At 46.0% G+C, this 25,174-nt stretch overlaps 2 protein-coding genes across 6 annotated transcripts in view; one reads left to right on the top strand and one right to left on the bottom strand.

Annotated features, from left to right (window-relative positions):
* USP16 (ubiquitin specific peptidase 16) overlaps positions 1 to 11,648 on the bottom strand; it is a 34,194-nt gene extending 22,546 nt beyond the window's left edge. For 3 of the 4 annotated variants that reach the window (XM_036242325.1, XM_036242328.1, XM_036242327.1), the window contains exons 1-3: positions 6,732 to 6,807; positions 3,577 to 3,675; positions 229 to 407 (exon numbers count right to left, since the gene is read on the bottom strand). In XM_036242325.1, coding sequence (XP_036098218.1) covers positions 229 to 407; positions 3,577 to 3,637 — 240 coding nt within the window. In that variant the 5' untranslated portion in view covers positions 3,638 to 3,675; positions 6,732 to 6,807. Of the gene's footprint in view, positions 1 to 228; positions 408 to 3,576; positions 3,676 to 6,731; positions 6,808 to 11,637 lie in introns of those variants that run through there. The other variant, XM_036242326.1, reaches the window with a different exon arrangement.
* RWDD2B (RWD domain containing 2B) lies at positions 6,927 to 17,019 on the top strand. Of its 2 annotated transcripts, none has more exons than XM_036242330.1 (5): positions 6,927 to 6,977; positions 14,945 to 15,171; positions 15,253 to 15,320; positions 15,712 to 16,074; positions 16,587 to 17,019. In XM_036242330.1, the coding sequence occupies exons 2-5, from the start codon at positions 14,965 to 14,967 to the stop codon at positions 16,819 to 16,821; spliced, it is 873 nt and encodes a 290-aa protein (XP_036098223.1). In that variant the 5' UTR covers positions 6,927 to 6,977; positions 14,945 to 14,964; the 3' UTR covers positions 16,822 to 17,019. The 2 variants fall into 2 exon arrangements, with proteins under 2 accessions (XP_036098223.1, XP_036098224.1); XM_036242331.1 differs by lacking the exon at positions 6,927 to 6,977 and adding an exon at positions 9,823 to 9,861.
* Positions 17,020 to 25,174: the final 8,155 nt, after the last annotated feature.

Genomic DNA, 25,174 nt, shown 5'->3' with positions numbered 1-25,174 from the left:
CAGCGGAAGCCTTGCAGCTCTGCTTCTTCGCTCTCTCTCTGCCTAACCCTGCCTCCCTCATTCTTTTCCTGGTGAGAACACATCCCAGTAAACCACCTAAATCCTGACTCTTAGTCTGACTCTTAGTCAGGGGGCAAGACCTGTGCTAGCTGGCACCCTGTTTACCATCCTTCTACAACAAGTTCAGAGAGCTTACAGAATTCCACATTGATCTAAATCTAAGCATACCTGATGGCCACATTTAAGACACAGCCAGACTGAAGGGTTTTCTTCTGTTTCTTCTTCAGATTTATCTTTTACTTTGTTGTCCGTCTTACAGTCTTGGCAGACATTCCATTCCACATTCACTAAGGCCTTTTTCAAACTGCTCTGTTCCAATCCTTTTCTAATGTGTTTGCACACAGGTTCTATTAAAACAGATAATATATGAGTACATGAGGCAATGCACACCTTTCTTCAGAGAATCTCAAAGCTTACCCTTTATTTGAACTTCTAAGATGAATTCATTCCATATACAAATTGTTAGATAACCTGAAAACTTAAATTTTGATATTTGAATTTGAGTTGATTATGTGAGAGATTTTATTATTTTTTTATTGATTTGAGAGAGAGGAAGGGAGGAGACAGAAACATTGATGAGAGAGAACATCAACTGGCCGCCTCCTGCATGCCCCCCACTGGGGATTGAGCCCACAACCTGGGCATTTGCCCTGACCAGAAATCAAACCAGTGACCTCTTGGCAGATGGGACAATGCTCACTCACTGAGCCACGCCAGCCAGGTGAGATTTTATTTTATTTACTTATTTATTTTTAATCCTCACCTGAGGATATTTTTCCACTTATCTTCAGATAGAGTGGGAGGGAGAGAGGGAAAAAGAGAAAGAGAGACAGAGACATTGATGTGAAAGAAACACATTGATGGATCACCTCCCTCAGGACCCTGACCAGGGCCAGGGACCCAACTGCAACTGAGGTATATGCCCCTGACCGGAATCGAACCCATGAATCTTTGGTCCTTGGGCTGACGCTCCAACCACTGAGCCAAACTGGCCAGGGCACATATGAGAGATTTTATTTACAAATTTGACATTTTGCTTTTTTTGTAGTCCTAAGTATAACTGCCACTATCCCAAATTCACTTCAATTTATTTAACTATTTCCTTTAATTGAGGCCTTTTATTGTATTTATTATTTTCTTTATTTTAAATGTTTGTGCAAGCCCTGGCCGGTTTGGCTCAGCGGTTAGAGCGTCGGCCTGCGGTCCTGAGAGACCCGGGTTCGGTTCCCGCTAAGGGCACGTACCTCGGTTGCAGTTTGTCCCCGGCCCTGGTCGGTTGTGCGGGTGGCAGCCACTCGATGTGTCCCTTTCATGTCGATGTTTCTCTCTCTCTGTTCCTCTCTCTCCCTCCCACTCTACCTGAACAAAAAATGGAAAAATGTCCTCGGGTGAGGATTAAAAAAAAAATTAAAAAAAATAAAATAAAATAAATGTTTGTGCAAAAGGCCTTCTATAGTCAGCAGCCCGGCACCGAGATAGGTGCCGGGGGACTGACCGGCCAAGCCTCATCTCTTCTCACTGAGGAGCTCACGTTCCGGCACAGAATACACACATGCACAGGATTCCCCAAAGCATGTTACAGCAGTACCAGAGGGCATGTGAAGGCCGCTGAATTTCACAGCTACAGACAGGACAGGCAACAAAGGCTGCCACGTCTATAGTCTTCAGAAACAGTAACCATAGTAAAAAATTCTCATGGTAAATACTTACTGTAAGCCTGAGACTGCTCAATGTTTTGCACACATCATCTCATTTAATCCTCACAACTATCCTAGCAGAAGTCACTACTGTCCCCAATGACATAAGAAAACTCAGATTTTATGCCCAGGTTACATAGCTACTGATTGGCTAAGTCAGAAATTGGACTGAAGTCTTTTTTACTTTATCTGTTTTATTTTTATTTATTTTTTATTCCTCACCTGAGGATACCTTCCTACCTAATAGAAGATAGAGTGGGAGGGAGGGAGAGAGACAGAAAGAAGGAGGGGGAGGAGGGGGAGAGAGGGAATAAGAGAGAGAGAGAGAGAGAGACATGGATGTGATAGAGCCACATTGACTGGTGGCCAACCTAATGACCCCACCAGGGCCAGGGATGAACCACAACCGAAGTACATGCCCTTGACCAGAATCAAACTCGCGACTCACTGGTTGGTGGGCCGACGCTCTAAGTGCTGAGCCAAACTGGCCAGGGATCTTTTTTTAAAACATAAAACAAAACAAAAAAATCCTCACACTTTACAACTGCAGGGAGTGAAAGCCATCTGAAAGGGCATGCCCAGGAACAAAGGCCTGGGGTATGGAACGTGAAGGTGCATGCTGCCTCCTCAGAATGGCAGCCACACCTGTATAAAACAAGCAGCTGGCCCTGAGACTGAAAAGGCTGCTGGGACCAGCTCAGTAAAGGGCTTTGAAAGCCACTTGAAAGGCTTTCAGTTGTTTCAGGGACCCAGGTGATTTAGAAAGTAGTCAAGTGGCACAATTAGCTTTATGTCCAATGAACTTGCACCAAGAGAACACAAATGCAGCCCTGGCTGGTTTGCTAAGTGGTTAGAGCATCGGCCCACAGACCGAAGGGTCTCAGGTTGATTCTTGGTCAAGGGCATGTGCCTGGGTTGCAGGTTCAATCCCTGGCCCCGGAGGCAACTAATCCGTGTCTCTCTCTCACATAGATGTTTCTCCCCACCCCCACCCCCTCTCCCTTCCTAAGCTATCTAAAAAAAATTCAATGGAATAATATCCTCAGGTGAAAATTAACAAAAAAAAAGAGAGAATATAAATGCTAATGAGATCATGTGAAAAAGTACTAAATCCCAGTAAGCAGTCAAAGAAACACAAACTAAAAAGATAACCTTTTCAACTAGCAAACCAGAAAGGATTTTTACAAATGATATTAATCAGTACTGATGAAGTTTAAGGAAATGGGCACTTCAGTATGCTGCTTGGGGTCCTGTTAGTAAAACATTTCTGGAAGGCAATTTGGCAATAGAACCAGAGTCTTGAAAATATTTATACCATTTAATTCAACAGTTCTACTTCTAGGATCTGTATTAAGAAGATAACTAGCCCCGGCCGGTTTAGCTTAGTGGTTGGAGCGCTAGCCTGCGGACCAGAGAGTCCCGGGTCCAGTTTCCACTAGGGGCACAAACCAAAAAAATTAAAAAAAAAAAACAAAAACAAACAAATAAAAAAATAAATAAAACAGAAGATAACTGAATATGCACAGAGATTTAGCTACAAAAATGTTTATTATTGCTCCATTCATAACAAAAAAAAATAAAAGGTTACCTACATTTACAATACATTATCTAAATAAATCACGAAATTATGCATCCATGGTCTTTTTCATCAAACGAATACTTATGCCACTACAATGTTGAAGACTATTAAATGACATGTACTAGATATAATCATTACATTGAAATGCAAATTACAGAACAATAATGTACTTTGATTCTACTTTTGCATCCCATTTAGGGATATAAACATAATTTTAAAGGTTCAATTGGTGACATATACCTAAAAATTCAGAAGAATCATCAACTGGAACGATTTTCCCTTTTGTCCGTTTCTTTCCCATGTTGGCACTTCATGGATTACTTACAGGCACACAATAATCTGGAAAACAAGATAAAGTTAGCTTGATAAAAAGCATGTTCATTTATACTGCTCTAAGAGACAGTAATAGAACTCAGCCACAGATTACAAGTCTATCACACACTATAATTTATAAAGACCATTCAGATATATCATGTAGTTCTCAATAAAAACTCTGAAGTAGACAGAATAGATAGTATTACTCCTGTATTGAAAACCTCTTAACGTTACAAAGAATCAATTTTCTAAGCTATAAAACAGGAGTAATACTATCTATAGCTTAGAAAATTGATTCTTTGTAACGTTAAGAGGTTTTCAATAAATGTAAAGATCAGGAGAGAACCTAGGTCGTCTTATACAGATCTCGAAGAGTCTCAGCACTTGACATAATTTGAATTTAACTTCTCACTACATAAATATGGAATGCTGATGGCATGATTTCCTTCCTTTCTAAGCTACCTTTATTACCTCTGCAGTCTCTGCAAATTGAACTGATACTTTAAGAAAAATTCTAAATAATTCTGAAAACAAACTCTTAAAGTCAGTTAGAAAATTTGCAAAATAATTTCAAGGCTGAATACAATAAAAACTGATACACTGTTCTGCATTTTCCACACCAGGATTTCCTATGGATATTATCTGATTATTTACATCAAGAAATCAGTTTGAAAGACCAGGATAAATCTAACTGCATGTCAGATCTGCACCTCCTTAGTCAACAACTCACAATTAGCAAATACAAAAAGTGCTGAAAGTACATACAGGCCTACTTAACTTTAAATGATAGTAATGATTTAGAAAAGTTGTATTTAACATACAATAACTTAGTGTCAAAATCACTTAAATGTCTATAATATTGTACCTGGGATGCTTACTACACTTTTGATTGCATTAGTGGAAAGTAAGACTTGGAGCATGTTTTGGAAACACTTACCAATTAATTCTGCTACTTAGAGTATCCTGTCTTAGAGTCTCACATTTATTCCTCTTTTAGTTCTTAATGTGTCAGTGTAATTAAAGATAATTCAAAAAGATCTATATGAAAAATTAGTGCCGCAGTAATTATTAACCTTTCCAAAGATAATCTAAAATGTAACAAGTTTCCATGTTTACAAAGTAAATAAATAAGCTAACAACAAAAGAGTACAAAGTATACATGTGTGCATATAATAACAAGGTATGCCCTGGCCAGTTTGGCTCAGTGTTAGAGCTTCAGCCTCAGAACCAAAGGGTCTCAGGTTCGATCCCCAGTCAAGGGCACATGCCTGGGTGGTAGGTTGGATCCCCAGCCCTGGTAAGGGTAGAGCAGGAGGCAACCAATTGATGTGTCTCACATCAATGTTTCTCTCTCCCTCCTTCCTTTCCACTCTATTTGAACTCAATGGAAAAATATCCTCTAGTGAAGATTAACAAAATAAATAAATGAATCTTCAGAACACAAGGTATATTTTATGTACTTTTTCTTGCCCTAAAGATAACATTTAACATACTTTATCTCATCTGGCAGTGTAGATTTCAGGGAGAAAAACAGCACTCAAGTTCTCCCCTCCAGTCAAACTTCCTCTAACCTGTGCTGCATTCTGGCACCAGACACACCTTCCAATGACGCCATTTCCATCACATCACTCTCTTGATTGAAAGCATTTAATAGTTTTCCAGTCCACATTCCTGAGCCTTGCACTCACAGTCCTTTAGAAATTGTCCCCAGTGTCTGGAAATCCTGACTCTCATTACTTCTCAAAAAGAGCCAGTAAAGCTCGGTGGGCATGGCTCAGTGGACTGAGTGTTGTCCCACGAACATGGAGGTCCCTGTTCGATTCCCGGCCAGGGCCCGGGCCTGGGTTGTGGACTCCATCCCCAGTAGGGGGCGTGCGGGAGGCAGCCGGTCAATGTTTCTCACATCCATGTTTGTGTGTCTCATCTTTCTGTCCCTCTCTCTAAAAAAATCGATAAGAACATTTTTTAAAAAACAGTGAAATGTAATTCCATGGTGCTTTTGATCTTCAAAGCCCTCTCATAATCATCATCTCATTTGCTTTCCACAACAACCCTTGAAATGAAATACTTCACTAAAGGAGAAAACTCAACAAGAAGATGATGACCGATCACGGGGTGCCAGAGATGGAACCAAACGGCAGATGTTTCTTTCCCATTTCCAGCCAATCTTGGGTATCCTCCGCGCCAACCCCTCGCCTCGGTCGCTAGCGGGCACACCTTTAACCCGGACAGGTGTGCCTTCTCTATCTGAATCTAAAGCTCTGGGGGGAAAAGTGGTTTTAGGCATTATTTCTGAAGTGCCCATAGGATTCGACTAGGGCTGTAGGCCTCGAGAAGCACTTCTTGCACGGAAATACCCGGCAGACAAAGGACGGCTACAAGCGCACAGGCGTGGACGTGAGAACGCAGCCCGGTCCCGGGGAGGAGTGGACAGCGGCGCGCGCGGGGCGGGCTGCAGCGGCCGGGCGCGCAGGGAACCTCAACACCGGCTGCGGCTGCTGCCGGAGCGCGGCGGGGGGCCGTCCACGCTGTGGAAAGAGCGCCAGCAGGTTTGACAGCTGGAAAGGGCATCCCCCCGGGTCCCGGGGAGCGAGCACGGCGGGCACCCCGGCTGTGAAACATCGATAAACCGTAGGAAGTTTTGAAGCGAGTCTTCCGACGACAACTAGCGAAAGGGCTCAGTGCGGGACTCCCCACAGAGCGCCCGGGGCCCGCCCCTCCCCCTGCCGCCAGGCTCCCCGGCCTGCTCGGTTCCGACGCGAACGGACGCGTCTGCAGAACCGTCAGCGGGGCTCAGACACGGCATCAGGTTTCGCGTGACGGACTCGGCTTCCCCTGTGAACCAGCCCGTCCCCGCCGCTGCCGGCCACCCGCGGGCGCCGCGGGGCCCAGGGGTCGAGAGGGGCGCCAGCGCCCGGAGGTGACAGGACAAGGGGCCGGGGCGCCCGCGGTCGCGGGCCGAGGCCGGGAACCGCGCGCAGAGCGAGGAGCCGCGGGGAAGAGAACGAGGCCGGCAGGAAGGTCAAGCTCCGAGTGCGGGGGCCACGCGGGCGCCTGCGAGTCAGCGGAACCGGACTCACCCACAGCGGCGGCGCCCACAACCGCCCCGCTCACGGGCCTGCGGAAGCCTGCGCCGTCTCCTCCGCTGACGAGGAGCACGCGCCAGGGCGGAGGCCAGAGCGGCCCCCAGACAGCAGCAACTTCCGGTGCGCGGCATTGTGGGAAGTGGCTTTGGCCCGGGGTCCCGCGGCGTTGGAACCGTCTGCGCCTGCGCGCGGCCCGCGCCGGAAGTCAGGACGCTGCAGCGCGGAGGAGTCTGGGCGCGAGTGAGTTTCCCCGCTGGGGCGTGACCGTGGGGTGCTTGCCTGCTCGTGAGGGTGGGTACGGTGGCTGTCCGCAGCGTGCGGCCCCCGACGGCACCTCAGCCGGACTCGGGGCGTCGGGAGGCCTGCTCAGAGGGCACCCGCAGTTTCAGTCGCGTCCAGTTCTGCGCCAAGCCCGTGGCCTGCGGGACCTGCGTGCGCCGAGCGCAGGGTGAAGGGTCAGCGGGCCTGCGCGCCCCTGTCCACTGTGACAAAAACACCCGAGGCGGGGAGGAAGCCCGGGCCAGGGGCGGGAGCCCACTCAGCACCGCGAGCACGCTCGCCCTTCCCAGCCGCGGGAGCCTCGGCAAAGCGGCCGGGCGAGCAGGGAACCGCCACGCGCCCCTCGCCTCGCCTCGCCGTGTTTTACTTCTCCCAGGGTTTCGGCGTCTGGGCTTCCCTTGCCTGCCTGTGTTCACGGCCCCGCGCGCACCCCCACAGAAACCGGCGAAGGGCAGCGCGGGGAGAGCCGGGCCCGCCCTGTCCAGGTCGTTGCTGTGTCTCTAGCGCCTTAGAAGCGAGGCGTTTGTGCAGGAATGTTCATAGCGCCTGACCCGTGTTAGCCCAAAGCTGAACGAGCCACGTTTCCGAGAGCCGAAGGGGGAGACGGGTGCAGTCACACGGTGGCGGACCACTAAGCAACAAGAAGAAACATACAGAGCACGGGTGAATTTGTGAAGTATTCTGATACACGTCTCACACAAAAGCACCTACTGGGTCATTTCTGCCCGTGAAAAGCCAGGGCTGTGGCGGCCCCGCGGGGGTCGCGGGGGGCGACAGCAGGTAGGAGCGAAACTGGCTGGGGTGCTGGTACCGCCCCGTTGCTTATCCGGATTTGAATTACACAGGTGTGTGCAGATGTCAAACCCCAGCAAATGATGCGTTTACAGTGTGCATTTCACTTTTACTTCAAAAGAAAAGTTCAGATGCTAATGTCCATGCTGAAGTGCTTAGGGAGAAGTATACTAATGTCTGCAGAATCCCCGGTGGGTGGCATTCAGGAGGCGGCCAGTTGATGTTCTCTCCCATTGATGTTTCTAGCTCTCTCTCCCTCTCCCTTCCTCTCTCTCAAATCAATAAAGAAAAACATTTTTTTGAAATAAAATAAAATAAAATGTCATAGTGTTTAGGTCAGTTTCTTAACCTCAGCACTCTGCACAGTTTACACCAGCGGATTCTTTGTTGTGGGGTGTTCTGTGCACTTAGTAAGTGGGGCAGCAACCTGGACCCCAGCCGTTAGGTGCCTGAAGCATTGTGACCACCCAAAATGTCAGACTTTACCCCTGAGGAACACTGTCGACCCCTCCTCCTTCCCTTGAGAATTGCTCCACTGTTTCACTGTAAATTCTCTCAACTTTGCTGAATGCTAGAAATTTTTTGTAAAAGTTGTAGAAAAACTAGATTATGTAACAAAATTGAAAAAAATGCCTACAAATCAAGTAGAAGATGCACCTATGAAGATCTATGCACTAAACTTATTTTTGTAAAAATTAAAAAATAAAATTTGAAAGTTAGCAACCATAACTGATAGAGTGAATATCAGTGTTCACAAAATATCTTACCGAAGATTCCTGAAGTGAATCTGTAACAGAGAAAAGTGCATTGCCAGAATTTATATTGTGAAGAAAAACATTTCTGATCATACTGTCACCTTCAGACTGGCCTTCTATCCGGGACACATTTCTGTGCATGTGCAGGGCCTTCCTGAGGTCACCAGGCCACCGTCCATGCTCACCAAACCTTAATGCCCTGCTGCTCAGTGTAGGCAGATCTGGGACCCCTGCTGCCCGTGGAACCCCGGTCTGCACTAAACTCAGGTCCCCACATAGCTCTGCAAGTTGGAATTTGAGGAGCGTTCCTTTAACGGACCACTGACCAAGGAGTAGTGCTGGCTGTACTTATTCCTGATTGGCTGCAACTGGCTGGTGCCAATGGGGTAAAATAAAAACTGCAACTGAAAAAGAAAGTGGTTGGGCTGAGGAGTCCCAGATGTCACTGCATCCAGGTGGAGACCTGTGCTGTCAGTGCAGCCAGGAAACTTGGGTCACAGCACGGGGGGCCCATGACTGGAGGTGAGTCTTCGGGGGGGCTCCCCACTTCAGCCGCTCCTCTGAGTTCTGGGCACTCAGGAATGTGGTGGCGCCACCTACTCGGTGCTGCACACTGTCCATTGGTGAGAGCCTGCTGTTTCCCTGCCTGGCACGTGGGTCCCCACCCCACCGCCGTCACCAACACTAGGGCAATGAGTGTGGGCTACTTCAAACTCAGACCCCTCCGGTGGCCTTCCATATGAGTCAGGATACAGAAGTCCTGGCCATGTGTTAGTCCCACATAAACTGCCCCACATTTCCTCTCTAGCTTGTCTTCTAAAACCCTGCGCCTCTCATTGCTCCAGCCTCCTGCCTCAGCATGGATCTGTCCAGATAAACACATGGTTCTTCCTGGCAGACCCTAGCTGAGAGGCCTTCCCTGACCATCCCCCGCTTGCTCCTCACCCTTTATAACTTTTCAGTTTTCATAGTAGCTGTCCAGTGGACATGTCATGGGCTCCTCCCACTAAATGAAATCACTATGACAGCAAAGACTGTTTTGTACTTTTGTTCATTTTTATTGTACTCTTAGTGCCAAGGACAATGCTGGACACATTAGGTGCTCAAGAAATACTTGTTAAAAGGAGAACCAATAACAGTAACAGCAGGCACTTGGATGGTCTGTCTTCTATTGCCAAGCAGTGTTTTATGCAGTTTCCACACCCTCATTTATTCCTCATAGCAGCCCTGTCATTCCCACTTTGGAGATCGCGAGACTGAGGCACAGAAATAAAGCTGCCTGCCTAAGGTCACAGTTGGTAAGTGGCACTTTGGCAGTCTGGCAGGAGTACACACTTAAAAACTACTATGATCGCCCTGGCCGATTTGGCTCAGTGGTTAGAGCATCGGCCTGTGGTCCCGAGAGACCCGGGTTCGGTTCCCGCTAAGGGCATGTACCTCGGTTGCAGTTTGTCCCTGGCCCTGGTTGGTCGTGTGGGTGGCAGCCACTCGATGTGTCCCTTTCATGTTGATGTTTCTCTCTCTCTCTCTCTTCCTCTCTCTCCCTCCCACTCTATCTGAACAAAAAAAAAGAAATGGGAAAATGTCCTCGGGTGAGGATAAAAAAAAAAAAAAAAAAACTATGATCAAAAGGCCAGCGTGAATTTATTTCCTCTAATAACCACCAATGAGTTGTTTTCTAGTGTTGTCAATTCCAGAACACTAGAAAAGATGTTTTTGTTATTCTAATAAGTGTAGGATTTTTTTTGCCTTTATAGACTTTAGAGAGAGAGAGAGAAAGAGAGAACATCAATTGGCCGCCTCCTGCATACCCCACTGGGGATTGGGCCCACAACCTGGGCATGTACCTAGCCAGGAATCGAACCGGCGACCTCCTGGTGCATGGGTCAGTGCTCATCCACTGAGCCACTACTAGGCCAGACTTAAGTCCAGGAATTTTAAATATTTTTGGAGATTTTTTAGTAACAGCAAATGGTTAAGTTAGAATGCCAAGTGAAAATAGGACATTAAAATGATATGAGATCACTAGTTAGTAAAGAAAACATTGCGTTTAAAGGAGGGAGGAGTGTATAGCTCTAATAGTTATTTAAAAAGGACTCAATGAAAATGGTACATAGGCTTGGTAATTAAGACTACTTAAATTGGGGCTAGATGACAAACCAGGAATTCCTGATATGTGTAGAGAAGAGCTAATATCACTAGATCTGGAAAAAATGTTCCAGGGCTGTCCTCTTAGAAATTCATGGTGTATGTTGCAATCTAACAATAAAGACTGGGAAGCCACACCTACAAAAATGTGCTCATATAATTTATTGTCCAAATTTGGTTACTTGCATCTAAAATGAATACTAGATCAGCCAGGACAATGTTATCCTAAAGAAACATAGAACTTTGTGTCATTCTGCATTTCAAGAACTTACTTAAACAGAAGATGCTTTGTGTAATTTTCTTCCCCAGCATGGCACTGGCACCTGGTCTTCAGTTGGAAACACACTGGCATTAGGAATGATGTGGTGTTGGCACTGATTTACACCGGTGTGTGCAGATAGCCCAGTGTGTGCGAGAGTGCTTCATGTGTTCCTGATTCGTACCCAGTTAATCCTGATGCTCAGCACCCCATCACATTGAGTCATCCCCATAACCTTTGATGTGTTTTGACAGGATCCATTGCAGCTAATGACCTGTCACCTGTGAGTAACTCACATTTCTTTTTCAGTGGAAGAACTTCTTTTGCTCCTTAAAAGGACTCTACAGTGAACTAATTAAATTGTTGAGCAAGTACCATTTTCTGATATTAAAGAAATGACCCAACCATATTGGATGGAAAAAAAAACTTTAATAGAGAGACATGTTCCTAAGAGGCTTGAGGGTAGGCCGCCCAAGGCAGCCTGCTGGGAGTGGGCTCTCTGTCTGTGCTGGTGTTTCCTGCTTCTGAGCCTGAAACAGCCAGGTGGTGAACAGGGGCAAATTCGCTCCGCTGGGCAGCTGTCGGGTCTTCGGCCAGCTTGCCTTCCCCCTTGGCGCTCCAGCACTGCTGCCCAGTCACCGGTTATATTCGCTTCTTTCTAATGCACTTGGTGCTCTTGCTTGTCTCTGGACACATCTGTTAGACACTGTGCAGTCAGTGCAATGCAATGTTGAGCGCAAGACACTGGAACCGGATTCTGCGTAAGAGAACGCAAGAGTCTGTAAGGAAATGAACACACCCTCACCTCTGAAACTGTGTAGAGATTCTTTAATAAAGGGGCTATTTTTAGGGAGGGACCAAGTGTAAAGGAACCATGCCTACCCCTAGGCCTGAAAAGTCTGCAGAAGAGGCGGTCTTGAGTCAGTTGCGGTCACTGTCAGAATCCCACCACAAAGCAGAGAAGAGTGGAAAACTACCATGGACTCTCTTTTCCCATCCTCCCACCTCCTGCCAGAGCATTGGCTGAACCCAACTGTAAGAAAGGCAGAAGAGTCGGGTGCTGTAGGCCGTGGAGATCAGCTGTCCAGAGGGACAAGAAGGGCCAGAATGGGTTAGGGGACAAAAGGTAACTAGCACAAGAGAAAATAGTCCAGCCCTGGCTCATATGGCTCAGTGGTGAGAGTGTCCGCCCACACGCCAGAGGGTCACAGATTCAATTCCTGGTGAAGGGTATGTACCTGGGTTTCAGATTCAATCCTGGCCTCAATCAAGGCACAAGTGGGAGTGGGAGGCAACCAATCGACATGTCTCTCTCACATTCATGTTTATCTCTCTCCCTACCACTCTCTAAAAATCGGGTGAGGATTAACAAAGAGAGTAAAGAGTTCAAATCATGAGCCTCTGAATTAGGCCTTGGTAGTTGGGACTGTGAGGAAGGGACAGGCTCAGGTCTGTGCTGCTGTTCTGCCTCTCCTGCCTCACAGACATTTCTCCTCTCCCCATGGTGCCTCCCGCTACACTTGTCTGTCGGACCCTTCTTTCAGGGCTCGCCTGGGATGCTGCCGCCTTCACCAGATCTTTCCTGGGTTCCTGGGGGCTCACTTCACGGATGGTGCCTCATCTGACTCCCCATGATAATTCCTATACTGGTCAGCTAACACCAAATCTTTTTTATCTTCATTGTTCTGGATCTCATTCGATTTATGTCCTGATCCTCAATTTAAATAGAAAGTTTCAGGAAGGGGTGATAGGTGAAGCTCTACACATAGTTGCTGCTTGATAACCCTTTACCAGAGGACAAAGACGTCCGTGAGGACACCGCTAACCTGAGTAATGGTGTTCGATTCTCTCCGAGGTGAGCTATGTTCTCCTTTATCACAATGGCATTGAGCTTTCTTTATTTTCAGAAGTGTAACCCTTTTTATTTCTGTGAAATTTAGAAGTACTGTGGGCTTATCACAAAACTTTAAGTGATGCTGAAGCATCCGAATTGGGAAGTAAAAGTCCATCTTCCTTCCACCCACATTTAGCCAACTATTAATAGTTATTTCATTTGTCTCAGAATGTCTCGATTTCCCTTTTCACTCCTGAAGGATATTTTCACTGGAGGTATTACTATGGGATCATCTTTCTTTACTTTCAGCACTTGAAAACTATTATGACTCTTCCTTTTAGCCTCCATAGATTTTTTTTTTTACATCTTTTTAATATATTTGTATTGATTTTGTAAAGAGAGAGGAAGGGAGAGACAGATAGAAACATCACCTCCTGCATGCCCCTCACAGGGGATCGAGCCTGCAACTGGGCATGTGCCCTGACCTGGAATTGAACTGGGACCTCACAGTCTGTGGGAGGAGGCTCAATCCACTGAGCCACGCTGCCTGGGCAGGCCTCCATAGTTTCTGATGAGAAATATCCTCTTATATGAATTGTTTTTCTTCACAGTTAAGGTTCATTTATCTCTTGCTGCTTTCAAGATTTTTTTTTTGTTTTTGGTTTTCAGAAGTTTGACTATGATATCTTTTTTTTATCCTCACTTGAGGACATTTTTCCATTTTTTGTTCAGATAGAGTGGGAGGGAGAGAGAGGAAGAGAGAGAGAGAGAAACATCGACGTGAAAGGGACACATCGAGTGGCTGCCACTCGCACAACCAACCAGGGCCATGGACAAACTGCAACCAAGGTACACGCCCTTAGCAGAAACCGAACCTGGGTCTCTCTGCACCGCAGGTCGACACTCTAACCACTGAGCCAATCCGGCGAGGGCTATGATACGTCTTGATATGAATTTTTTTGGGTTCAGCTTCTTTTTTTTTTATTTATTTTTATTTTTTTTATCCTCACCCGAGGATATTTTTCCATTTTTTGTACAGATAGAGTGGGAGGGAGAGAGAGGAAGGGAGAGAGAAAGAGAAACATCGACGTGAAGGGACACATCGAGTGGCTGCCACCCACACGACCAACCAGGGCTGGGGACAAACTGCAACCGAAGTACGTGCCCTTAGCAGGAACCGAACCTGGGTCTCTCTGGACCGCAGGCCGACGCTCTAACCGCTGAGCCAAACCGGCCAGGGCTGGGTTCAGCTTCTTGACTTCATTTATGCCTTTTGACACATTTGGACATTTTTCAGCTCCGCCCTCTTTCTCCTCTCCCTCTGGGACTCAGACGATGTCACTCCTGTCAGGTCTCTTACAGTCCCATCAGTCCCTAAACCCTGTTTGACTGTCACACACAGATACAAAACACCATAAAAAATTGAGGTATTAATAATTTTTTTAAAAGGAGGGAACTATGTAAAAGTTAAACATCTATATGGCAACTTCCTGGAATGCAACTTGGTAATATCTACCAACATGTTACAGCTGTACCTGTTCCAACGAGCCATCTCCACAAACTTATCCTTGAATGTACAGTGTTCACCAAACTAAATACATATAAGTTCATTAAACTGTACATGTAGGAAGAACCTCTATATAGAGTTGTTCATAATAGCAAAAATGTGGAAACAACCCATGTCCGAGGTAAAGAATGCAATGAATCATGAGACATCTACATGAGCCAGTGACCCCACTAGAGAGAAGGAGCGAGACACCATTTGCGGACAGTGAGCAGAGCTCCAGAGCATGGCTGGGAGAAGGGGGGGAGCGTCCATCCAGGCACCAAAATATGTATATATATTTTAATAATTTTGTTTTTGTTGTTCCTCACCTCAGGATATTTTGATTTTTAGAGATTGTGGAAGTGGGGGAGGGAGGGAGGGAGAGAGAGAGAGACATCGAGGATTGAACCTGGAACCCAGGTACGTGCCCTTGACTGAGAATCAAACCTGAGACCCTTTGGTGTGCAGGCTGACGGTCTAACCACGGTGCCACACTGGTCAGGGCTCAAATAGATTTTTAATAAGTACCATTAATGTATTGAGATCTCCCAAGATTGTAGGTATGAATTTTCTGTCTTCTTCTTACCTCCTTAGAAACTTACAGATGACCGAAAATGATTGCGATTGAACAGGCTGAGGCCCAACTCTCAGAGTTAGACCTGCTAGCCAGCATGTTCCCTGGGGAGAAGGAGCTCCTCGTGAACGACCAGCTGGCCGTAGCGGAGCTGAAAGACTGCGTGGAAAAGGGGACGACGGACGGGCGATCTTCAAAAGTGAACTTTACTGTCAACATGAGCCTGGACACATCTGCTGGAGCAGCGGTAATGCAGTTTGCTTTTGGGAGAATTGAAACATGTCTGACTTAAAACAATCCTTAGGGCATTTCCCTCTCTTTTGGTCAGGTGATGTTTTCTCTGGCCTGTACTCTTCCCTTTGAATACCCTGCAGTTTTGCCTGAGATCACTGTCAGGTATGTTACAGAACCTTGCTAACCTAAGTGGTCAAAATTAATCAGAGGATAAAAGCAATTCTTGAGTTTGTTTTCTGTTCCAAGAAAATTGATTTAATTTTTGTATTCCACCTTGGCTATTTTGGCTCAGCAGTTAGAGCTTCGGCTTGCGGTCCAGAGAGACCGGGTTTGGTTCCTGCTAAGGGCACGTACCTCGGTTGCAGTTTGTCCCCGGCCCTGGTTGGGTCGTGTGGGTGGCAACCACTCGATGTGTCCCTTTCACGTCGATGTTTCTTTCTCTCCCTCCCACTCTATCTGAACAAAATATGGAAAAATGTCCTCAGTTGAGGATTAAAACAAACAAACAAAAAAACAACAACACAATTTTTTTATTCCATATCTTTTCTACCAGATCAGTATTATTAAGTAGAACCCAGCAGACTCAGCTGAACACAGATCTGACCACATACCTGCAAAAGAACTGTCTTGGAGACGTCTGTATATTGAATGCCACTGAATGGGTCAGAGAACACGCCTCTGCCTATGTCAGCAGAGACACCACCTCTCCCCCCACTCCAGGAAGTACAGTCCAGCCTGTCCGTCTCGTTCTCACGAGACTCTGGATCTATAGCCACCACATCTACAACAAGTGCAAAAGGAAGGACATCCTGCAGTGGGCGAAGGAGCTCTCCCTGTCTGGGTTCAGCCTGCCAGGGAAGCCGGGTGTCGTCTGTGTGGAAGGCCCGCACAGTGCTTGTGAAGAATTCTGGTCCAGGTTCGTGCTCACAGATTCTGTATCGGTGCCAATAATTCCAGCACTAAACTAGATCCTAGAGATAGAGAAATAAGTGTCTCCCTGGGTGTGTCTTATGGGAATTCAGTCTCAAGTTAGTGGATAAAGTAGAACTCACGTGGCCAGCTCACTTCCCTCACCTCACTGCATGTGGGAGGCCTCCGTGAACACGTTGGATCAAGGCCCTCCATTCCCATGGATCTGATTCTCCCCTCGTTGTAAGCTGTGTACACCCTGTGAAACAAGGGACTTTCTAATCTCATTTCTCTACCAATGTCCTAAATGAGTTTCTGAGAAGTCCCTTTGGGACTTTGAGATTCAGCAATTTCCACATCAGTGGAGTTTGAGGATGAGATTTTGACCAGAATCATATTTGATTAAAATAAATCCCTGAGATAAAAGTAGATTTCTTCATGTCTAGGAAGATAATATTTTCAATGCTCTAGGATGCACAGCACAATTTCAGATTTTCTACTTTGAAAATTTCTTTTCAGACTCAAAAAATTAAACTGGAAGAGAATTTTGATTCGCCATCGAGAAGACATTCCTTTTGATGGTACAAATGAGGACATGGAAAGACGGAGAAAATTTTCAGTTTTTGAAGAAAAAGTGTTCAATGTTAATGGAGCCAGAGGAAACCACATGGACTTTGGTCAGCTGTATCAGTTTTTAAGTGCCAAAGGGTGTGGGGATGTTTTCCAGATGTACTTTGGCGTGGAAGGACAATAACTGAGCAGAGTGGCTGAAAGTCTTTTGTCACTGAGGGCCATTTGGTTTATACCCTGTCTTTCTTGAAGGATTAAATGATTTTACTGCAGTCCCTTTCTAGAATGTTGGGGGTAAAAAGAGAAGTCATACAGCTGAAGTGCACCTGTTAAAAGTATGTCCTGATTCAAAACAGAACCAAGCCCTGGCCGATTTGGCTCAGCGGTTAGAGCATCCGCCCGCGGACCAGAGAGACCTGGGTTTGGTTCCGCTAAGGGCCCCGGTTGGGTGGCAGCCATCGATGTGTCTCTCTCACATCGATGTTTCTCTTTCTCTCTTCCTCCCTCTCCCTTTTGCTCTAAAGATAAATGCAAAAATGTTCTCGAGTGAGGATAAAAAAAGAAAAGAAAACAGAACCAAGTTTTATTTTTTTTTGCGTTTTTTATTTTTGAATTTTATTTTTGTTACAGATGTTTCTCCTATTTTACCCCATTGACACCCTCCTCCCCATGCCCCCCGCCCCGTCCCCGTCTTTGTTGTCCATGTCCATTGGTTATGGGTACATGCATATAAGTTCTGTGGTTCATCTCTTCCCACCCCCCATCACCCCCTCTTCTGAGGGTTGTCAGTCTGTACCCTACTTCTGTGTTTCTGGGTCTACCCTATTCTTCATACTGTTATATTCATTATATTCCATATATAAGTGAGATCATGTGGTATTTGTATTTTTCTGCTTGGCTTGTTTCACTTAGGATAATACTTTCCAGGTCCCTCCATGTCGTTTCAAAGGATAAGAGGTCTTTCTTACAGTTGCATAGTACTCCATTGTGTATGTGTACCACCGCTTTATTTATCCATTCGTCTTCTGATGGACATTTGGGCTGTTTCCAGATCTTAGCTATTGTAAATAGTGCTGCTATGAACATGGGGGTACATATATTCTTTCTGATTGGTGTTTCAGGCTTCTTAGGGTATATTCCTAGAAGCGGGATCACTGGGTCAAATGGAAGTTCAATTTTTAATTTTTTGAGGTAACACCATAGTGTTTTCCATAGTGGCTGCACCAGTCTGCATTCCCATCAGCAGTGCACTAGAGTCCCCTTTTCCAACACTTGTTTGATGATTTGTTGATGGCGGCCATTCTGACAGGTGTGAGGTGACACCTCATTGTTGTTTTAATTTGCATCTCTCTGATGATTAGTGATGTTGAACATTTCTTCATATGCCTCTTGGCCATTTGTATGTCCTGTTTGGAGAGGTGTCTATTCAGCTCCTCTGCCCATTTTTTAATTGGGTTCTTTGTTTTCCTTTTTTGAGTTGTATGAGTGCTCTATATATTTTGGAAATTAACCCCTTATCTGATGTATCATTGGCAATGATGTTCTTTCATACAGTGGGTTGCCTTTCCATTTTGATTGTTGTTTCTTTTGCTGTGCAGAAGCTTTTTAGTTTGATGTAGTCCCATGTGTTCATTTTTTCCTCTGTTTCTATTGCCTTAGGTGATTATCAGTGAAAATTCTGCTGTGTGTGATGTGCAAAATTTTGTTGCCTACATTTTCTTCTAGAATTTTTATGGATTCATGGGTCACATTTAAGTCTTTTATCCATTTTGAGTTTATTTTTGTGTGTGGTGTAAGTTGATGGTTTTGAGTTTATTTTTGTGTATGGTGTAAGTTGATGGTCTAGTTTCATTTTTTTGCATGTAGCTGTCCAATTTTTCCAACACCATTTATTGAAGAGGCTGTCTTTACTCCACTGTATGCTCTTGCCACCTTTGTCAAATATTATTTGAGCATATTGCTTTGGGTCCATTTCTGGGTTCTCTATTCTGTTCTATATGCCTGGTCTGTATGCCTGTTCTTGTGCTAGTACCAGGTTGTTTTGATCAGAACCAAGTTTTAAATTATAGTCTTAAATTTATTGACAGAAATTTCTTGGCATGTCTACCCATTTTGAAAGAGAAATTAATTTGACTTGAGTCAGGACTGTTGATGGTCCAACTTGCCACCTGTTCTCAAACCCCTGCCCTTTACCTGCCTCCATGAGCCCTCCCAGCTTCTCTTGCAGCTCGGGGGCCTTGGGATACAGCTTTGGCTATGGGATGCCTGGGAAGACGTCTGCTTTCCTGATTAACGTGATTGACACAGCCACGGCACCTCTCCCCCTCTTTCTGCCACAACACCAAGGCCAGTGGCTGGAGCAGCAGTAGTCTCTTCAACCAGGAGGTCAGAAATGGCCAGGAGATGCCACCACATGTGGTCAGTTGAGCTGCTGAACCAGCACCAGCCCCTGCCTAGCTCCAGACAGCTTATTATGAAATAAAAAGTTTTGTGTATATTTCTGTCCACTTAACAGCAATTGAAAGCTATTTTGCCAAATAGATTTTTTCAAAGCTTTAGTTTTGCATCTACCCCGACCATTTGATATACAAATAGGTGTAGTTTTTCTTTTCTGGTATGTGCCCCTAGCAGGAACTGAACCTGGGACTCTCTGGTCTACAGGCCAACGCTCCAACCGCTGAGCCAAACCGGCCAGGGCAGTGAAGTTTTCCTTAAATGGAGTTTGCAGCTTGTATATATTTTGTATACTTAATGCTCTGTCCCTGGGTTTGCCTCACAGAAGGCTGAGGCATGCGCTGAGTTCTAAGTTTTTTTGTTTTTTTTTTTATCCTCACCCGAGGACATTTTTCCATTTTTTGTACAGACAGAGTGGGAGGGAGAGAGAGGAAGGGAGAGAGAGGGAAACATCGATGTGAAAGGGACACATCGAGTGGCCGCCACCCGCACGACCAACCAGGGCCGGGGACAAACTGCAACCGAGGCACGCGCCCTTAGCGGGAACCGAACCCGGGTCTCTCTGGACCACAGGCGGACGCTCTAACCGCTGAGCCAAACCGGCCAGGGCTAAGTTTTTTTTTTAATCCTCACTTGAGGATATTTTTACATTTAGCTTCGGATAGAGTGGGAGGGAGGGAGAAAGAGAGAGAGAGGAGAGAGAGAGAGAGAGAGAGAGAGAGAAACATCGATGTGAGAGAGACACATCGACTGGCTGCCCTCCACACCACCCTGACCAGGGCTGGGATGAACTGCAACTGAGGTACATGTCCTTTGGCTGGAATTGAACCTGCAACTCTTTGGTCCGAGGACTGATGCTCCAACCACTGAGCCAAACCGGCCAGGGTGAGCTCAAACTTTTTAACAGGCCTCAACTGTTCATCAGATTGGTAATTTTGAGAATTCGTTTTTGGCAAATTGGATTTTAACAAGTTTTCTTTTAAATTTTGGAAATGGTTTTCTTTCCATTTAGAGTCAAAGAAACACACAACCTGGTTTTGGAGGCCCTCCAGAAAATACTTCCAAAAGTGCTTAGTATTTACTAGTTGCTGGCACTCAGGTTGGCACTGTGCTGGGTATTCCTTCTGGAGTAAGACTTGGTTAGAGGGATGGGCTGGGAGTGGGAGGGACACAGGGGCCTGTGCATCTCAGCAGAGAGCTGCCGGCACCCTGGGTGCCCACCCTGAAGGAACGAGCAGGCCCGAAGGAGTGCAGCAGGAGTGGCGAGACCGTGTGGGCAGGGTGCAGGTAGAGGCAGATGACATTCACAGCACTGACTACACAGGATGAGAATCTGGTGACCTCCTCAGACCTCCCTGCTGCGCCCTCCTATTGCCAGGTCTGTGGCCACCACACAGCCAGGTTGGACTCTGGTTTCTGACTCCCCAGCCACTTCCAGATTGGGGGAAATACTCTATAGACCAGGGGATCTGCCATCCTGAGAGGCCACCGGAGGGGCCAGCTGATGCGCATGCTGCCTTTAGCAGAGCTCAACTGCCAAAACTCGTTCCGTCCTGGTACATTATTTCAATAAAAACACACTGCTATGTACAAATACACATATTTCAATAAAAACACACAAATACACGAATCTCAAAAACATAGACTGTAATAATGTATTATTAGTTTTCTTCCTTGAGACAAAACTGTCAGATTTAGACATTGGATTACTGACACTGACCAGAAGTACAGATGTTCTAACCTGATTAGTAAATTCCTTTTAACATTGGTAAAAGTATTAGCAAAAAAGAAAACATCAGGTTAGATGGTCCTACCTACATCATCTAATGTGAGAGACACATAAGAACTATAAGAAACTAGTTAAGTGTTACAGGTATAGGTAATATAGATTTCTTAAATGTTAAAAATTAATATATAGCCCTAGCCAGTTTGGTTTAGTGGTTGAGCGTCGACCTGTGGACCAGAGAGTCCCAGGTTCGGTTCCCGCTAGGGACACGTGCCACACACACAAAAAAATTAAAATATACTTGATATAAATGTCTTTAAATGTAAAACTGTTCAGTGTGTATATTCATTTCACAGTGACAGTTTTTCAGTGCATTAATCTGATAAATATCTTGAACTGCAATCATCTATAAAGAAATAATGATAGCCCTGGCCAGTTTGGCTCAGCGGTTGAGCGTTGGCCTGCGGACCAGAGAGTCCCGGGTTTGGTTCCTGCTAGGGGCACGTACCACACACACACACACACACACACACACACACAAATTCAATAAAAAAATAAATGTCACCTGAATAAACTACTTTAAAAAAAGAAATAATGATAAATCCTTAAAAGAAACTATTAGTCCCAAATCAAATTATGTTTAAAAGTTAAAGATCTATAGAAAACAAAATGTGAGCAGAAAACAGCTACATGTCCACTTTTATTTGTAAAAGTAATTCCTACATAAACAATAGTATTCTTTTTTTTTTAACAATAGTATTCTTAAGTAAATCAAAATTTAAAAATTGTAGCATTGCCCTGGCTGGTTTGGCTCAGCGGTTAGAGCGTCGGCCTACGGTCCTGAGAGACCCGGGTTCGGTTCCCGCTAAGGGCACGTACCTCGGTTGCAGTTTGTCCCCGGCCCTGGTCAGTCGTGCAGGTGGCAGCCACTCGATGTGTTCCTTTCACATCGATGTTTCTCTCTCTTTCTCTCTGTTCCTCTCTCTCCCTCCCACTCTACCTGAACAAAAAAATGGGAAAATGTCCTCGGGTGAGGATAAAAAAAAAAAAAAAAAAAATTGTAGCATTAATCCCGCAAGTCCAGAATCACTGAACTTGAAAAGTAAAAGCCAATCTTGTCAACTGCACATTAAATTGATAAAATTCATCCAACAAAAACTGATTACTTTCAATATTTATATAAAAACAGCTGTTCTACAGCTTCATCTGTTTAAGAAAGTTGTATGTCAGGCTATCAAGGGAAACCCAACCGTTTCGTAAAATTGCAAGGCAGCCTAGAGTTAGTTACTCACCCCCAATTGATTACATAACCTAGGATAACAGCCCATAAAAATTCCACCAAGGGCACCATAAGCCTTCCACAAATGCGCCATCTGGCAATCTGATGCCATCAGGTCCAGTTAGGAAAACAAACTTTACTACCTATTTAAGGAGATAAAAAAGGTAATGTGGGAAATTGGTTAAAAGGGATTTTTTTTTCCCTTTTCATTTATTTTACAGAGAGAAACATCGATGAGAGAGAACATCGATTGGCTGTCTCCTCCCACTGAGTATCGGGCCCACAACCTGGGCATATGTCCCGACCAGGAATCGAATCAGCGACCTCTTGGTACATGGTGTGCTGACATGTTCATAACCCCATAATTGGTGATTGGTAAATTATTGTGCTGACTTGTTTATAGCTCCATAATTGATGATTGGGAAAGTCACTGTGTACCCTCTAGCTGAACCTGTTTTGTAAAGACCCCCTAAACCAAGAAATTGTTGGGCGCCGGCTACGTGTCTGACAGAGTCCACGGAGCCTGGAGGTTTTGACCCAGAGACTTGACCTCCCCCACAGTCTCAAGAAATTAGGCTTCCATTGTATTTATTTATTTTTATCTTCACCCAAGGACATATTTCCTTTTGTTTGTTTGTTTGTTCAGATAGAATGGGAGGGAGAGAGAGAGAAACATCGATGTGAAAGGGACACATCGAGTGGCTGCTCCCCGCATGACCAGGGGACAAACTGCAACCGAGGTACATGCTTTTAGCAGGAACCGAACCCTGGTCTCTCTGGACTGCAGGCCGATGCTCTCAGGGCTAAGTGTGACCCAATATACCTTGAAATACCTGAGATAACAGACTGGGTGTTCCTGAGTGGGCCAGGGTGTTCCTGTTGTCGCAAGGCAAACTAATTCTATACAGCATTGTTGTAGCCCTGGGCATTTCATCAAGAAGATCCTATTTTCTTACATCATTAAACTTTTGCTGTAAGGTATAAAAGGCATGTAATAAAGCATATCGAGGCTGATCTCCGAAGAGTCTGTCACAGGGGTGTTTGGAAATCAGACGCCGGCCAGCCAATAGAGGGCTCTTATTTGGACTTCAGTTCCCTAGTGGTTTTTCTTTGTCTCTGTCGAGCCACAACAATGGGTTGACGCTCAACCACTGAGCCAGCCACACTGGCCGGGCTGCACCTCATTTTATATATTACAATCAAAAGAGAAGATGCAAGTGAAATCCGCTGGTGCTAGATTAGAGAAGTGGGAGAAAGCAAAGAGAAGGAAACCTTTGGGATTGGATTAAAAGTAAGATGATAGACATATACAGCTTTTACAAAAGTGGGTACAGATAGTTAACAGTTGACAATATGATAACAATTACAATGAGAGGATTTATGGTCTAAACCCTGGTGTACTGGTTGTGCCCTGAGGAGTCTGGAAAAAAAAGTGTTACCCTGACATTCCAAAGGAATGTTGCCCTGAGGAGTCTGGAAAAAGAAGTGTTACCCTGACATTCCAAAGGAATGTTGTAGTAGATACAAAAGACAATATAGACGGGCTCAGTTAAGGTAAAGATTGACCTTTGTCAGGGAAAATTCTAGCCCAGGACATGACCACCTGCCATAAACTGCTTTTAGTTAAAAAGTTTTCATTTCAGCCCAACCTGTGTGGCTCAGTGGTTGAGCATTGACCCTGCACCAAGAGGTTGCCAGTTCGTTTCCTGGTTGGGGCACATGCCCAGAGAGTGGGCCTGATCCCCAGTGGAGGGCATGCAGGAAGCAGCCTATCAATGTTCTCTCATGGATGTTTCCATCCCTTTCCCTCTCTCCCTCCCTCTCTCTAAAGTCAATAAAGAAAAAACGTTTTCATTTCAGACCATCCTTTGTAGTTACCATGCAGACCTTCCGTGAGCTTACCAGGTTAGCATGTGGCCCCTTTCCTTCACATTGCTATCTCACCCTCCTGTGGAGGATGGGGGCTGGAAATCTTATTCCAGTGGTACCCCAAGAATCCCACTTCCACGAGCAACCTGGGGAGACAAGCCCCTTTCCTGTAACACCTGGGTGGAGGGAAGAAAGGGAGGAAGGAAAAGGGGTAAACAGTAATTTGGAGGAGGCCCTGAGGCCAGGGGCTCAGTTCAGGCCCTTGAAGACAAGGCAGTGCCCAGCTGTCACTGGTCCCCTGGAACTCAACAAGTACTGTGGAGTCTGGGTGCAGACCTCTGAGGAGGGGCCTGGCAGCCAGGACATAGAGGTTGACTGGCTGCCTCTGGCTGCGCAGGGGGCGGGCGCAGTGAGGCTGGTTCAATTGTTCAAAGGGCAAGAGACTGAAACCCACTGCTGCCTAATCAGGTTGCAGCTAACGGGGCAAAGGCGCTGGACCGAGTGGGGCTGCGGCCAATGTCTCCCAGCGCTTGCGCAGGAGCTAGTGAATAAAGGGGTCTTCCGCGCCAGTGCCGTGCGGTTGCGTACAAAGGGGTGAGTGTGGCCACCAGAGGCCATAACCAGCAACAGGTGCCTGTTTCTCTAGTGATTCTCAGACCCAAAATCACGAACTACAAGATGCGTAGGTTTCAGATAGACGGCCACATTACCCTCTTTTCTAAAACTGCATGTCACAATACGAAAGGGATCTTTTGGAAGGAATATTGCCTCAAGCACTAGATCTCAAATTTTAACAAGGCCTGGTAATCTTGCTTAAAATGCAGAATCTTATTTAGTAGTTGCGAGTGGGCCTGGCAGCCCGCGTGTCTAACGAACGCCCAGATGATGCTGACGATCGCATTTCAAAAGCTCTACCCCTTTCCACCTGCCCCAGCCTCTGCCGCGTTCGCCACCTTGAGCGAACCCGCCTCCCCACTGAGACCGGAGCCAATCCGGCCTCGGGCGACCGAGGGAGGGGAGGTTCCGCGTGATGGCCCAGGCCTGGCTTCCTATTGGGCAGGGATGGCGTCAGTCAGAGAGGCGTGGCTGTCATTGTGACGCGGCCGGCGTGTAATCTGGGACGCGGCGGGAGGCGGGAGCAGAAGTAGGGTTGCAGGAAGACGGGGTGGGTGGCGGAAAGGGAGGGGCGGGGGACGTTGTGCCGTGGGA

Source organism: Molossus molossus, unplaced genomic scaffold (assembly GCF_014108415.1).
Source record: "Molossus molossus isolate mMolMol1 unplaced genomic scaffold, mMolMol1.p scaffold_m16_p_5, whole genome shotgun sequence".
Taxonomy (NCBI): Eukaryota; Metazoa; Chordata; class Mammalia; order Chiroptera; family Molossidae; genus Molossus; species Molossus molossus.
Note: the sequence above shows the minus strand (reverse complement) of the source record. Positions and strands in the feature narration are given on the sequence as shown.